At 47.7% G+C, this 15,162-nt stretch overlaps 1 protein-coding gene across 1 annotated transcript in view; it reads left to right on the forward strand.

The window, feature by feature from the left end:
• The first annotated feature begins 591 nt into the window (after positions 1-591).
• The window catches only part of LOC104541021 (SLIT-ROBO Rho GTPase-activating protein 2B), a 47,028-nt gene continuing 32,457 nt past the window's right edge, over positions 592-15,162 (forward strand). The window contains exon 1 of the mRNA XM_010184976.1: positions 592-658. Coding sequence (XP_010183278.1) covers positions 592-658 — 67 coding nt within the window. The remainder of the gene's footprint in view (positions 659-15,162) is intronic.

Consider the following 15,162-nt stretch of genomic DNA (forward strand, 5'->3'; position numbering starts at 1 on the left):
GACAGTTCGCAATGTCAGGGCAGCTTTGCTTTCAGTCACAAATTTTGGCTGCGCATCTTGTGACTGCTGGCTGAAAGCTGTAATTTTCTAAATAAATACACATATTTTTGCATTTGCAGGCAAGCGAACCAAAGAAAACGGCTTCTTGTCCTCCGTTTCTGCTCTCGTCTGGGATTTGATTTGCATCATCTCTGAGCACATTTTTTAAAAAAAAAGAAAAGGCGAACCAAACCCACACAAAACATGTTGTGCGGAAGGACTTCCACTCCCTGGCTGTGCTATTAACGTTAGCAATCAGGAAGAGCCTTTGGGGGCTGCAGGATCTCGCTAGTCTGATGCTGCTGCTAAAGGTTTTGGTGCAGGGAGACAAAACTGCTGCCTCTTCCATCCGCTGATCTCCTCACATCTGCATTTCACTGCTGCTGTGCTCCGTCTCACACCCTCTCTCCATGGACTGAATTTTTTTTTCTCCTTTTTGTGGGGGAAGGACAAGCGGAAAATCAAGGCATCGCATTGAGAGGAGCGAAATTGCATTTCTGTCTCGTGTTCTGGTGGATCTGTTTAGAGGTTAATCTTTTTGGAAAAGAAAACATGACGTCGCCAGCAAAATTCAAAAAGGATAAGGAGATCATAGCTGAATATGACACTCAAGTTAAAGGTAGGAACGATTTTATTTTCATCTCTTTTGCTGTTGCAGGCTTGACTTGCAATTGTAGGAGTTTGCAGTAGATGTTTGGGTGGGGAAGGAGGAAATCATTTGCAGATTGCTTGGAATTTGCAGGGCTTTTTCGTAATACAATGCTGAATCGGGTTTGCAATGCTTTTTCGTATCCCCATGGGGAAGGTTCCTACTCTGGTATTGCTGTTTTAAGGTAAGGGCGTTTTTATGGAATATAACGAATCTCTGAGTTCTGAGAGACCCATATTTTTCTGTCTGCTGTTCTGAAATATGGCTTTGCATTTGAAATATGAGAGCCGGTTAATTGCTTTTTAATCCTCCTCCTGTCATGGGAATCTTTTAGAAATCTGTGTCACGTCAGAAGCACATATTTCCACTGCTGGTAATGGGGACCGTGCTGAGGGTCCCTGCAAAGCTGCTTGTGCTAGAAAGTTCCATTATTCGGGATTTAGCTCTCGGTGAGTGCATAATATTGCTGCCTGGTTTTTCTTGCTGTGCTCTGGAGTGTAGCACCTTAAGGTTGCAGTGCCTGTCTGTGTATGCACATATATATGCAGACGTATATAAATGAATAAAACCAATGCATCGCTGTTAGTCCCATCATCATAAGGAAGAATAAAGAGTCAGAGGCGGATTTGCAGTGATTGTGCAAGTCTTCTGCAGAATTCACTTGGCTGGGTTTCACGCTATCATGTGCCCTAGGTGAAAAAACCCCAAAGGGTGGTGAAATGTCTGCTCAGCTTCTCGTTTTTGTGAAGTTTTCAGGATAATGCTGGTTCAAAAGAAATAATTACGGCTTGTGTACATCTTGATATATCGCTGTGAGGAAGTTATGAGATTTAGCGATTTATCTAATCGGTTAAAACTTGCTTGGTATGCTCATAGCATGCAGGAAAGATGGCCTTTGGGCAGGGCTGATTGAGTTAGATCAATGTGATTTAAAAATGTTATTTAAATCTGAGCAGGAAACCTAGATTAAAAGTGATAATTAAAATATTGGTTTGCAATTAGGTACTTGGTTATTTTTCCTACTGGGGGGCTGCTCACTGGTCGCAAATCATTGGAGCACGTTGTCCTACAAGATGCACGTCCTACACTGACCCCGGCACTCTGTGCCTAGAAGTAGTTCTGGCTTTTATGTTAAAAATGCGTACCTGAGCAAATACCAAACTGGGTAGGAGTTTATTTTGATTATTTCTTAAAATTTTTTCAGGTTCTTAAGGCTAGAAATGGAGAAGCGCCCGTTTTTTTTTAACTGGTTTAGTTTCTATTCCTGTTTTCTAGCTGTCTGTGATGGAAATGGGAATTGAAGTCAGTGTGAAATTAGAGGCTTGGATGTTCGTTCATTATTTACCCCATCAAAATGTGCGCGATGGATACAAGGTTGTAGTCACAATATTTGTGGATTGGAAGCAATAACAAGAAACAAGGCTTCACAATTTGTGAAGCGCATCTTCTCACCGCTCAGGATCTTCAGGCGTTAGGAAAGGAAAGAAACCTTTCCCTTCCGTTTCAAAAAAAGAGACCAACGAGATGGGTAAAGTTGAAATGAGCCTCCCCTGCGTGCAGAGAGCGGTACTGCCAAAATTCAGCGTTATCTCTTGAGGTGCTTATGCAGAGACCAGTTCAGCCTGCAGACGTGGTCCCAAAAGTGAGTTGTTGTCATGGCACATAGATGGATTTGCTTTTCGCCTTATAAAATGTTCCTATCTTAAAGAGGTTAAGAAGAGCGGAACTGTGTAAACGGAGCCTGAGGAGCTGGAGAAGGGGGTTTCCTTCCTGAATTGGTGGCGAGGGCAGCCCTGGGCGTGCCTGGGGACGTCCATCCCTTGCGGCTCAGCGTCCCCGGCCGCCAGGGGCTGCAGGGACCTTGGGGTTCACGGGGTGACCTGGGGACGCCTCGCGCTGGACACCTCGAGCAGCCCCAGGGGTGGCTGACGGGAGGTGCTGATCCATCTCCTGCTCTTCCCACAGCTTTTTGAGCCAGACCACTCGGAAATACACATCGGGAGCAATCCCCTCCAGCATCACCTCATTTATTTCAGAGTACAGCACAGAGCTTCCCTTCTCCACCTGGCGTCAACCCTTCATGGGCTGCTTCAACAATGGGGGCTGTCCTTCCTCTGCTTTTAGGTACCAAGTTTGTGGGAGGCTTTGAAGTGATAGGTTCTCTTAAATTATAGTGGCACTTGCTTTACATCTCGTAGACACCTCGGTTCTGAGCTGGGCAGAGATTTGGCTCTGTAGGACGTCTCCTGAGCTCTGGCACTTCTTGCCTCTCTAATTCCAGAGGTGTCCTGGTCCCCACCCCAGTGGGAAGATGAGGTGGTACTAAAGACACACGTAGATCCAAAGGCATGGTGGTTAAATCCAAAACGCACCACGGTTGGTACATAAAATTCTGACTTTAACTGTGGGCATGGCGTAGCCATGGTGTTAACTCTGATAATGGCGTATTTGGGATCTTCTGTGTTGTGAAACGATGCCATGAAGCGGTGGCTGTGGGAGTGAGGTGAACCAGGTGTTGGCATGCTGCAGAAATTGTATCACCTGCTTCTCAGATGAGAAAAGGTTCATATATTTTACTGGCATTCACAAACTTGCTCCATTTTTCCTCTAAGCTCCATTCTGGCTGAGCATTGGAAACTGTGTTTAGAGGCTTCATTTAAAACCATTAATCCACAAACGTGTACTTAAGCACTTTAAATTATTACTAATAGAGTGACTGAGCTTTGTTTAAAAATTTAATAGCCTTAAGTTGCTGATCAAAAACTATTTAAAAGAATAGCTTGGTTATGGTTAACAGATCGCTGTTATGCAGAATTCTGGGTTTTCTGTTGCTGAATGAACTTGGTAATTTTTCTTGTAAGAGGTGTTTAGGGGCGACATGGTGTTGGTGAGTGAAGCTTGCTGTTCTCCCGTGGCTGTGAGCTGCAGGATTTGCTGTCTTTCTCCAACAGCCCATTCTTTGCTGCTTTTGGGTTGCAGTCGGCTGTTCCCGTGGTCTGTGCGTGCAGCTGATGGCAGGGGAGATCAACACGGGGATGAAATGTATTTCTGCAGATGAAGACCATTACGTGTTGCACATCAAACGTGCTGTGCAGTGGTCAGGGGCATGGAGGGGCGATGTGTTTCTGCCCCGTTACTTGTGCAGGGTGGCCGAGGTGAAGCTTTGCAGTTCCTGGAGGTGCTGGAACCCGCCTGGACACGGCCTTGGGTGCCTTGGTCTGATCTTGCGGCTGGGTGAGATGTGCAGTGGTGCCGTGCTCTGGTGTCTGGGGGTTCAGTGACAAACTGGTTTGCTGCAGGGGTGGATGGCCCTTCCAGAAGGGGTGCTTTCCTCCACCCTGTACTGACTTTGCGTCTTTTTCCCTTAGGTGATGCCAGCAAAGCCTGTGCTGTGTTGGGCTCCTGGCTGTGCCGCCCTCGCATGTTGCATTCTGTCGGCGAGGTTTTGGTGTTGATGGGCTCCTCTTGCGAGCGTCGAGAGGTCTCCTCTCTCTGAGCAAGCGGCAGTGGCCCCGTGTCGTGCGGGAGGAGTTGTCCCGACAGGAGGATGTGGGGTCGCAGGGAGGGAAGCGCAGCTTTGGTGGGTTTCTGTGCCATGTGCACACCAAGATGAGGAGCTCTGTGGAGCTGGAGCGGGAGATTCTGGGGTCTCCATATGGAGCCTTTGATATCTCGAGCTCATCCCCTTGTCTGGATTGTCTCTCCCAATTCCTTTGTGCAAGTTGCGGTAAAGCAGAGATAATGAATTTCTGCTGTGCAGTGAGTTTCATGTGAGATTTGGATGCTGCCTATCTATGGACTGAGGAGTGTCAGCCTGTTTTCTGGTTTAATGTATTAAATTGGAGTGTACATTTGCTGGGGAAAGAAAAGCCAGTGATTTATCTCTTAATTCTTCTTTTCTTTCTCCTCGCGTCCCACGAGAGCCTTATATTTAATTAGTTTGTATAAAGCTCCAGTAAATAGCTTCATGGTTTGGGCTACGGAAATTTAATACTGATTTTTTTACACAGCGAGCATTCATAAGCCACTTCTGTCCTTGAGTAGTCTCTAGCAAATGTTAAGATGGATCTCTTGCAGATCTCGCGGCGCGGTCCAAAAAAGCACTCGGAATATGAAAAATAGATGAGGTAGTTTACAGCCGGAGCGAGCACGGCACAGGGCGGCTGCGGGGCTGTTTAGCTGAGTGCATCCTCAACCAAGGCAAGGTGCCTGATGAGAGGAACTCCAGGCAAGCCTCCAGCTGCCGTTGGATTCAGGCTACTACAGTGTCTAAAACTTCCTTTTTGAGCTCCCCAAAACTCCAGATAAGTCCCTTTTGCCTCTCTGGCTGGTAGTGTGTTTGATCCGACTGGTCTTCTGCCTTAAATGCGGCATCTTCTGAGTGATGGTCAGCAGTTTCCAGTGCTGGTCAGCTCAGGAAGGGTGCAGACCTTCTCCGTGTGAAGGTTTACAAACATAGCCGTGACTGGGTCAGCAGCTGCATTTTGGGGGCTGGAAAGGAAGTGTGATGCTTTTGGTGGTAATTTGAAACAAAACTGGGGATTCCTCTCAACTGTCGAAAGTTTTCTCGTTAACGCGTGCAGCGCGTGTCTAGAAAGAAGGCATTTGTAGAATTATCCTTAGGGTTTCAGACGAATGAGCTGAAATCCCTGTGGTTTATCTTGTTTCCAAAGCTGGGCATTCTCAGTGCGAGGTTTGGTAATTTCTCTTTTGCGCCCATCTCTGCGCAGGTCGCAGGTTGGTCCCTGCACGCAGGTACTGGCACCGTGTGTGTGTGCTTTGCAGAGCTGCGCTGAGCTCCTGGCACTTCTTTGCCTTAGCAAAGAGACTTTTCAGCCCGGTGTGGTTGAGTGGAGCGGCTCTGAATGGTGAGACTGGAGTTTGTATATATCGGATTACCATTTACACTGAAAATGTAAAACTACCTTTTAAGGGGTTTTTGCAGTTAATCATTACTCCGTGTGTGTAAGTGGTTCCATTTGCTGGCAGCAGTGACTCCAGGCTCTGGCTGTGGCGTTGCTGCAGAATCATCTGTTTTTCTGCAGTCCTTGATAGTGCAAATCCCCCGGGTTGTGGAGCTGCTGCCAGGAAGGGGGAAGGGGCTGCTGGGAGCCTGCTCTGATCTTACAGCAAGAGTTTGTATTTATTTTGCCCTATGCATGAGGAGGGGAAGAGGTGAAAAATGCAAAGTCTCCCCTCTTTCCTCTCCATCTCCCAAGTCCCTCTGGTGCAGATTCCCAAGGGTTTATTGCAGGGCTGGAGACCGGAGCTGGCCAAACCCCTCAGACCCCTCCAAACACAGGAGTTGCTGGTGTAACTCAGTGGGGTTCTGTACCAGTTCACTGCTGATACAGCTTTCCCTCGCTCCCAGATAAGGGAGCCCCACAACATTTTTCCTCAGCTCCAAATGATTTCCTTTCGTGGCATGGGTACACATTAGGATCTTTTTCTGTTAGTTAAAAGGCTTTTATTTGCTTTTAATGCTTATTAATTTTTGCCCATTTGGTGAATTTACTTGGAAGAATCTGATTTGTCTGGTCAGCGTTTTCTGCTGTCTTTATGAAGAGTGAAAAATCCAAGTCTCTGTTGAGATGGAAAGTCTGTTTGAACACATGATCTTCTGAATAGCTTTCGCTATGCCATGCACCATTGATATTCATTACTTACGACTTTATTTAGTTCATTTTTGTATGACTTTTGCAGATTTCATGCTTCCTTTTGAGAATCTCTACAGCATCGCGGGAGTCCTGCTCCCTGAGCGTGTTTTGTAGGCGCACTTGAAGCAAATGCAGAGTTACGGTTTGATTTGCTGAGGGATAAAGTGTGGGAGAAAATGGGAGAGAGGGTTTTCACTGCACAGGAATTCCACCATTAGAGACCATTTTCCCCTTCTACTTTCTCTTCCAAAATAGCAATATTACAGAAGACAACACAGGGCTTTTTCTGTGAAACCTCTAGGTAGTGGTCAGTGAAACTCCTGATGTGGGTGTTTAAAGTCAGAAAACACATCTGGATGTCGAGTAGCTGTGTCAAGGAAGCTCAGCTGGCGTTTTTCCAGTAGATGCTGCAAAAAGCTTTGAACCATTTAAAATATTACATTTTTGGCCCTCAAAGTAACTATTTACAGTTGTAAATCCCTAAAGCTTCTGCCCCATTTTGCTTTGAGTCGGTACGGCGAGAGTTAATCGGTGCTTGGAAAAATGTAAGGGGCTGGGAATTTAAACAAAAAAAATCACTTCCTCTGCAATTGTGAATGTGAAAGGCTCCGTGTGTTTACAAGAGCTGGGGTTATTTGGGAGTGCTGTTGGCGTGGGCAGGGTGCTGGGGTGGCAGGATGGGGTAGGACATTGCAGGACACGGTGGGACGTGGCAGCACATGGCAGCGGTGAGCCCAGAGAAGAGCGGGTGACAGCAGGAACCAGCCCGGCTTTGCTGTCCTTCAAGCAGCAGGAGTGGCAGGCAGAATAGATGTAAATGTGCGCAGTTCCCAGGTGTAAATCTGGGCTGATTCGCCTGGCGCAGCCGTGCGGTTTAATCGGGTGTGCTCGCTTTTGGATGCTGCAGCGTGCGGCACAGAGAAGTGCAGTAAATCTTGGGCATAAACTACAGCAGCACATTCTCAAACGTTCATAGGGTTCCCACTTTATTGAGTGCTTTTTCTCCAACGTTTTCTCTCAAGATGTTGCTAAATGCAATGCAAAAATTCCCAGGTCTCAAGTGTTCTCAGCAGAAACAAGTTTTGCTTTACATTAATTTCTGTGCAGTGAGCTGAACGAGGCCGGGAGCTGCCTCATCCTGCGGCACATGAGCAGCTCCTGGCTCTTTGACTCTTGAGAAGGAGCCAAATAAGCAGATTAACTGTAAGGCAAGAGCAGATTTGGATCTGCAGTCATTTTGGATCCGCACCATGCTGCGGCAGGGTGATTTGGGCAGTCCTACTGATGTTGAAGTTTTGTTTTCCTTATTGCTGAACTTTCCAGGAAGGGCCTTTTGGCTTCTCTCCTTTCAAGTAGGGAAGGGTTTTTGGTTTGTTTGTGAATCATTCTGTTGGACGACAGTTCTCATGCAGGGAGTAAGGCACAGGGCTCTGCAGTTTATAGACTGGAGTGCGTGCAGATTGAACCCACTGGAGTAGCTGGGGATGAGCCCCTGCCCCCCGTGCGCAGGATGCGGGGCCGCAGGGGCGCGCTCTGGTGACCTCTGAGGACGGGGCTGTTCCCCACAGCCCAGAGCTGCCCAAGTGCGAAACCGCTGACTCCGAACAAGAAATCGATTGCTTTCCGACCAGAGATGCTCAGCCTCGGTCAATCAACACAGCTCTTGTCCCTGGCGGGTGTTCCTAAGGCAAACCGCGCAGGGTCATGAGTGTGCTTTTCTCGCTGGAGCTTTTATTTGCTACCTGAAAAGGGAGAGGGTGGTTAGCAGCACAAACTGGAGCTTGTTCTACAAACAGGATTGTTTGGAAAGACATTGTCCTGTTTTCCGTGGTTTTAGCCTCCGCATGGCAGGCGGGAGGGCTGGAAGGCTGCACTTGTTCAGCTGTCGCTCACGGCATCGTTGGTCCCTGCAGTGAAGAGGGGTCCAGGGCTTTGAGCTGCTGTTGGAACACGTGAAGGATTTCCCCCCGTGCATCTGCAGCTTGAGGTGTGGTAGTGATGGATGTGGTGCTGATCTGCCTCTCATTTCACCTCCCCAGTTCCCATCCACCCTGTTCCGCCCCTTCCAGAAGCAGTGAGGATGGTGCTGCAGGTGATGTGGCAAATGCTGATGTTTCAATCCCCTGCCCATTCAGTTGTGTTCAGAGCGTGTCTGGCTGTTGCGATAATAAAACAGGATAGCGGCTGCTGCTGGGGGCTCAGAGGTGAGAAATCTTCAGGGGAAGCCCAGTTTGTGGTAGCGAGTCCTGCACAGCTGTTGCTGTTTGCTGGTTTGGTGATGGAAATGAAGTGAGGTAGGGTTCTCTGGTTCATTTATTGTGTTGTTTTGTCATCAGTAGATGTGAATTCAGCCCTGTGGACCCCAATGCGGGTCTGTTGCAGGTGTGTTTTGAAGAGCCCTGTCTGATGAACACAAAGTGCTTTGAAAGCTCAGGACAGAAAACGTGTAAATAAGGAGCAGCCATAATTACTGTGAAAAAAAGTTGTCTCCATCTTCATTATATGTGCAGTGGCTGTATTAATGAATGACAGTGAGAAACCATAGCACACAAAGTGTTTTATGGACTGTAGAGGTACAGAGCAGGGCCACGGAGGCTTTCCCCCTGTGTTCGATAACCAGTTACTACGAAATTCAATAAATGAGTATCTCTGTGAAGTGGTTTTGGAGAGGAGCCTGGCTTTGCTTTAGCCTCCTTAATGAGAGTGACTCCTCCTGCCGTCTGTGTGCTGTCTCCATCTGTGGAAGAAGGAAGCTCGCTTCATCCCGTTTCAAACCCAGTCCAGTGACCCAGCGCTGTTTCTGCTGCATGGGGGGTGCCTGTACCCGTCCGTGCCCCCGCTCGATGGGCCAGACCCCAGCGCTGCAGGGGTGGGAAACGGGAACAAGAGTTTCGAGTGCGCAGCTGGACAGGGGAGGGGAAGGGAAGGGTTTGTGTGCGGCGTGCAGAGGAACAACTGCAGCCCCGAAAGGTCACAGGATGCAGTAATGGTGTTTGGATGGAAACTTAACTCGCTATGAATGAAACTGTGCTCTTGTGTTTTCCCCCCGGAGCCGATGTCTAAAAACTCCGCATACTTCTTGTTCTGCTTCTTTTTTTTGCCTTTCTGTTTTTGGCTCTCGTGAGCTTCCGCGAGTTGTGCTATAGAAATGAGAAAAAATACATGGAAAAATGGGGGAGGAGCAGCACCAACACATATGCTAGGAGTGGCTTAAATACACTAAAGTCTGTGGGGTTCATCAAAGCTGTGACATTATTAGTGCCTGGTTTCTCCAGTACAACTGTGTGCGAGTCGGAGTTTTGTCTATGCTGAGCAAATGCCTGAGGATTCTTAGCAGACAATTTACCGTGTAACCAAAGATGCTGACCAGGGCCTTGGATAAACTCAAAACTTGGGCTGAGCACCCCTGGGGCCGACTCCTGCACCCCTTGAGCGTTGAGTTTATTTCCCGCGGGGTGTGAAGCATTGTCCCTGGTTGCTGAGTTGCCTTTTCTCCCTCCATGTGCTCTTATCCTGTCCAGATTGTCTGCATTTTCTGAGGTTGGTTTGATCTTTTATCAGTCCATGTGTTGTTACCTTCCATGATGTGATTAACTTCTGCCTTACCCAAAAACGTGAGAGAAATCCTTTCATTTAGCCCAGCTGTCAAATGCATTCATATGCACTGGCTTCGTACTTAAGGAATTAGTCTTTACTTAGGCTTTAAATCAAATTATTTCCCCCAGCCCCATCAGAGTGAACTGGACAGAAGAGAGCTGTGAAGGGCTCCTTGCACCCACTGATTTCTGCCTTTCACTCCTTCTCCCCAGAAATCTTGGCTAAAAACGCCCCCAAATGTGCCCCCGGAGTCTTGGGTAGATCCATTTCTGGTTTGAAACAAGGGAGCAAATTCTGGCACTGGCCTCTCTGGAAAGTCCCTGTGGGTAGGGTCGTCTTTTATGTCTCAAGTGCAGTCAGCAAATGCGAAAGTGTTTTGGTGTGTTTTGGTTGGAAAGTGTTTTGGTTAGAAAGTGTTTTGGTTTGGTTATGGGCGTTATGTTTTGTTTTCTGAAACTCCACGTTGTTTTCTGGTTAACAGCTCCAAAAGCTGCTTGTTCTCGCTGTGATTGGTAACTCTGCTCGACTAACGGATGGATCTCCAGCTGGTTCAGGGATGCTGGGCCTTGGGGCAGGTTTGCTGTTGTCCTTGCTGGTAGAGTCAGTCAGATGTTGGCTATTTAAACACATTTATCAGCTCTAAAAGTGCCTCTCAAGGAGGTGGCTTTGAGACCTTGCGTGGAGAGGCACGTGCAGAGTGTGACTCCTGCGGACTGCGTCCATAGACAGGAGCGGGTTTTGACAGGAATAGTAACAACAAACGCTGCACTGCGGCTCTTGATGTACAAGGAGAACAGGTTCCTCTTCCTTCCCTGCCTCTTTTTTTGGCTTCTCCTCGTGTGCCTCCCTTAAAGCTTATTTTGTTACCGCAGATCCCCTGGCTGCTCACTGTCCTGCCTTTAGCTTATGGCAATAATACAAAAATCTGTTGACCATTAGCTTTTTAGAGCACAGGTGTTCTCATTGCTGGTTTTTATCAGATATATGGAAAGCTGTGTTATTGTTATCCTTGGATGTACGAGGTGTTTATTTGCTTGGGAGAGGTGAGTTTGTTTTCAGGTAGCCCAGACAAATTGCCTGTTCATTTCAGTGCACTGCTGTACTGTGCATCTCCTACTGCTGCTGTTTTATTCCTACATCCCTTGCTAAAGTCCTCTTTCACTTAACTCTGCTTGGGTCTCTGTCTTGCCATGTCTTGTGCAAATGAGGACGTTCATACCTCGTACCTAACATTTACGATTGGGAGCTCTTGCATCTCTGAGATTGCAGAACCAGACCTGAAAGCCAGCGTTGCGTTTTGCAGAACTCTCCGATTCTGAATCTTCCGTGGCATATTTTCAGCATTATAGACGTTATTCCTCAGCTAATTTGAAGCTAAATAAAGAACATTATTTCTGGGTATGACTCTGTATTCACAACACGGATGTAATAACAATTTACTTTCTTTTCTCTTTAAAATTCTATCCGTTTTTGGTGTTCTGTGGGTGCTGAATTTGGTCTTTCACAGATCCTGCACAGCAGAGTGGTGTGGTGTTCCAGGTAAAAGATGAAAGGGTAGGGAATTACCCGAAATGACCTAAATCAGGGTCTCCAGTGAGACCTGTGGGGTTCGGTTACAGCTCCTGAAACACGGAGAGAGAACATTGCCAGTGCAGTGCAGCCCGCGTAGCTGCAAAGGATGCACTGCTTCTTTTTAGGACGTTACTCAGGGGATAATTGCATAGGGATGTTAATTTTTGGTTGGTTGGTTTTTGGGGTGATGAATGAGAAGTCCCAGCACTGGTTTGAACAGGGCTGTGGAGTCAGGAGGCCCTTGCAGCTTCAAGGGGAAGCAGGGAGAGGGGCAACACTGCAGCTCCTCACCCAAGTAAATCTGTGGAGGGTGCTGCAAAGAGCAGCCAGAACAGCTCTGTCAGTGAGTCAGAGTCTGTTCGGTCTTTAATCAGATGGTCACGTAGCCGAAACGTGCCCAGGTATCCCTCTTTGGGCTCCTTTCTCCCTTTTCTTCCTCCCTGACTTCTGCCATGGGGAAATGCTGTGGCTAATGAGTAGGAAATCAACATTCCCCTGAAGTTTCCTTACACAAATAAACAGGTTTGCTATTTTTAAGTGCCAGTTTTTTTATGATTCTTCCAAAGTTCGTTCTGCTCCGCTGGGACTGAGTCTTGAATGAATGTTTTCTTTACGATTTATTTTTAGGAGTTTAAGGCTTATGTGAACCGCAGTGCTGGCAAAGACACTCGATTGCCAGTCCTGGACATCAAATTTGTATTGTAAGTTTTTAAATCTATAGGCTGACAAGAGGAGAGGCCAGTTGAGAACAGGGAAAGATGCTCGTTTCACTGCCCCTTGTGCTGGTTGTACTGGTGCTTTCCTACGTCTGTGAGAAATCCTCGATGTTGGAGCAAACCTCTGCTGTTCCCACTGGAGTTTTGGAGCTTTGTGAAGGTTTCCAGTTAAAGAGGAGAGTGTGTTTGGTCATTAAGTGTTTCTGTTGGTGGCAGAGCAGGGAGCAGATGCTGGTCACTGCAAGCATTTTTGGGGCTGATTCCCTGTCCTGTTCCTGCGTTAGAAGCGCTCAGGTCCTTGGAGGGATTTACCTGTCCCAGGGGTGTATTTTTTGGGCCTGGGCCGGCTCTCAGTGCAGGCCCAGGATTGCACTTCCTTGGACTGAAGTGCGGGGAGTTGCCTCTGATTTCTGAGCCATTTCCCTTGCCCAGCAAGAGAGGGGTCAGGGGCTGCTGGGGCCTGCTGCAGTCACAAGCTGCGTTTTTGGGAAGCCTTCTCAATGCTCCCAAATGCTCTTAATCCGGATGAAGGTGTTGATGCTGTTTTGTCTTGTCAGGACTAGAACAGACAAGGAAGCCGATACAAAGCAGTCGGATGTGCTCGAGGAAGTGTCGGGAGCAAAGACAAATCTGCTTTGCCTCGTTGGTAATTGGGGTGGACTTACAATTTTAGCACGTGCCTGGCTCCGTGGTGATTTCTGTGTGCCTTGGCTTGGCTTGAGGTGAGACTGCTCGTACCAACATGTTTTACAAGCTGGATGTTCTCTGCGCTGTGGTGGCAGTGGGTACGGCTGTGATTACCATGGCAAAGTGGTTAATGATGTGGTTAGTCTAAATAAACCAACAGAGCAGACATTGCCCAAGTTAGTGTTTTCGTATACCTGCTGTTAACTTTCTGGTGTGGGGTTTTTGGGGTTTGAGTTCTTGTGCTCAGCCAGATGCAGCTGATGCTGGGATAGGTGCAGTTCTTGTGTGCATCCGCATCCTTGGGTGGGTTTTCGCAGCAAGCGGTGGTTCCTCCCCAGGAAGGCTTAAAAATGCGATTGAGTACTGCAGGCTCAGGGCTTGAGCTCGTTCCTGTCAAGCCAAGCAACTTGTGTATGGGTTAACTGCTGTCATTTTGCTGTGGACAGAGGTTGGTTTCAGTTTTACTCTGTTGTCAGCATTGTTCTAAATGAGAGAAGCCCAGTGAGGGCAGTAGTTGAGGTGGGTACCAGCGAGCTCGCTTTGGAGCCTGGCGCTTTCCCTTGCTTGCTAAAGGGCTCCTTAATCATAATTTCTTTAATGTACTGCTCACATGGAGCAAGCTGCAGATTGGGAATACGTAAAGTCTATTTTAGTGAGTGAGAAGTCAACGTGGATGACTCAACCTTCATCTTTTTTAGGTCCCGGTTCCAACTCACTCCCTGTTTGTAGCAATGGAAATGTCACCAAATGCTCGCGCTGTCGGAGGGGCCGGGAGTGACTCTGGTTTGGGTGAAGGACAGCACCACGCTGCTCCCAATCCTCCTGGCAGACACGGAGCTGGGGTGGGAGCGGGGGGTGAATCCTTGCACTGCTCCTCCAGACCCACACGGAGGCTGGGAGAGCTTTGGGCTCGGGGCGGCTGCAGACAGAGGGAAGTTCTGCCTTGGGTCTTTGCAGGTGTCTTTGAGCTCTGAGACGGTGATGGGGCTCCTGGGGCTTAAGTGCTCTGTTCCTTTTTTAAAGGCTGATATTTCTGTGTCAGTTATGAATTAAAACCCCCGATGTTTATAGAAGTAACCCAAGCACATTGCTCTATTTTGTAAATGGAGCATCACTTCATAAACAACTCTGGAGTCGTGCTGAGATGTCTGCAGTGTCCCTAGGCAATGGCATTCGTTCCCAGTAAGTGCCTACTGGTTTTGATGTATTTTTGCCTTCCTTACAAGTGGTGGAGGAGAGCTGGCGTTATCTTGTTCCTGAAAAGCAGAGGCATAGCCACAGATTCTGATTTTAACTTCTGTGACTGATGTGCCGTAGGATTTTCCCTGATTTACTGAGTACCCGTCACCTTCATCAGCGTAGGTGTGGTGCTGAATCAGAGCGTACGAGGATTTTGGAACTTCTACAGACCCTTTCAGGTAATTCAGTAGAAAATGATGGTTGGAAATGGTGGTGGCCTGGATGCCTTAGCTCTGACTCCCTATCCAGAGCTGACATGTAAAGAGAAACTTGGTTTATCCCTTCAACAGCTCCGTGGTGCGGAGGTGGATGGTGAGAGCACACGGTGCGACCGGGGCGGTCGTTATTGGAGGACAGTGACTGGAGTGAGGAGCCCTGGACGCTGTTGGACCCCGACTGCTGTGGAAATGGGGCGGATTTCTCAGCGCTTTGCTGACTCAGCCCATCTCTGCTGAGGAGTCATAAAGCCTTCAGTCTGAAGGAACGGGCTTTTTAACTGAACAGGAGTCAGTTCTCTGCAGGAAAGTCGGCTGTTTGTTGGTAATTGGCACAGGTTACTCCACTTGTGCATCTCCACAGCTGTGTCCATGGCAGAGAGCACCTCGGTTTCCAGGGCCCACGGTTTCTGACACCTACGTGGGCCAGGGAAAAAAAGAGAAAGTCCTTAATATTTACATTGCAAAATAAAACCTTATTTGAAGCCATAGGTAGACAACTGCGTTGTATTTTTCACAATATGCTGTGAGAAATACCTGATCTTTGACTTCCCAAAAGTAAGTTGAGCCCCCAAGAAGACTTGCCAATAAATGTCTGCTTTTGGAGACCTGAACATGTTGGACAAGAACATTTTGTCGTTTGCCATTGGTGCAGTTTTCAAAAAGAGGGAACTGAAACCTCTTGAGGAAAGAATTTTCTGTTCGTTCTATTTTGAGTACATTGTGAAATCAGGGGAAGTACAAACTAATATCCAACTTAAAATGCAGATAGTTGTGTATGCCGCAGCAGG

The sequence above is a fragment of the Mesitornis unicolor genome, unplaced genomic scaffold (genome assembly GCF_000695765.1).
Source record: "Mesitornis unicolor isolate BGI_N332 unplaced genomic scaffold, ASM69576v1 scaffold2195, whole genome shotgun sequence".
Taxonomy (NCBI): Eukaryota; Metazoa; Chordata; class Aves; order Mesitornithiformes; family Mesitornithidae; genus Mesitornis; species Mesitornis unicolor.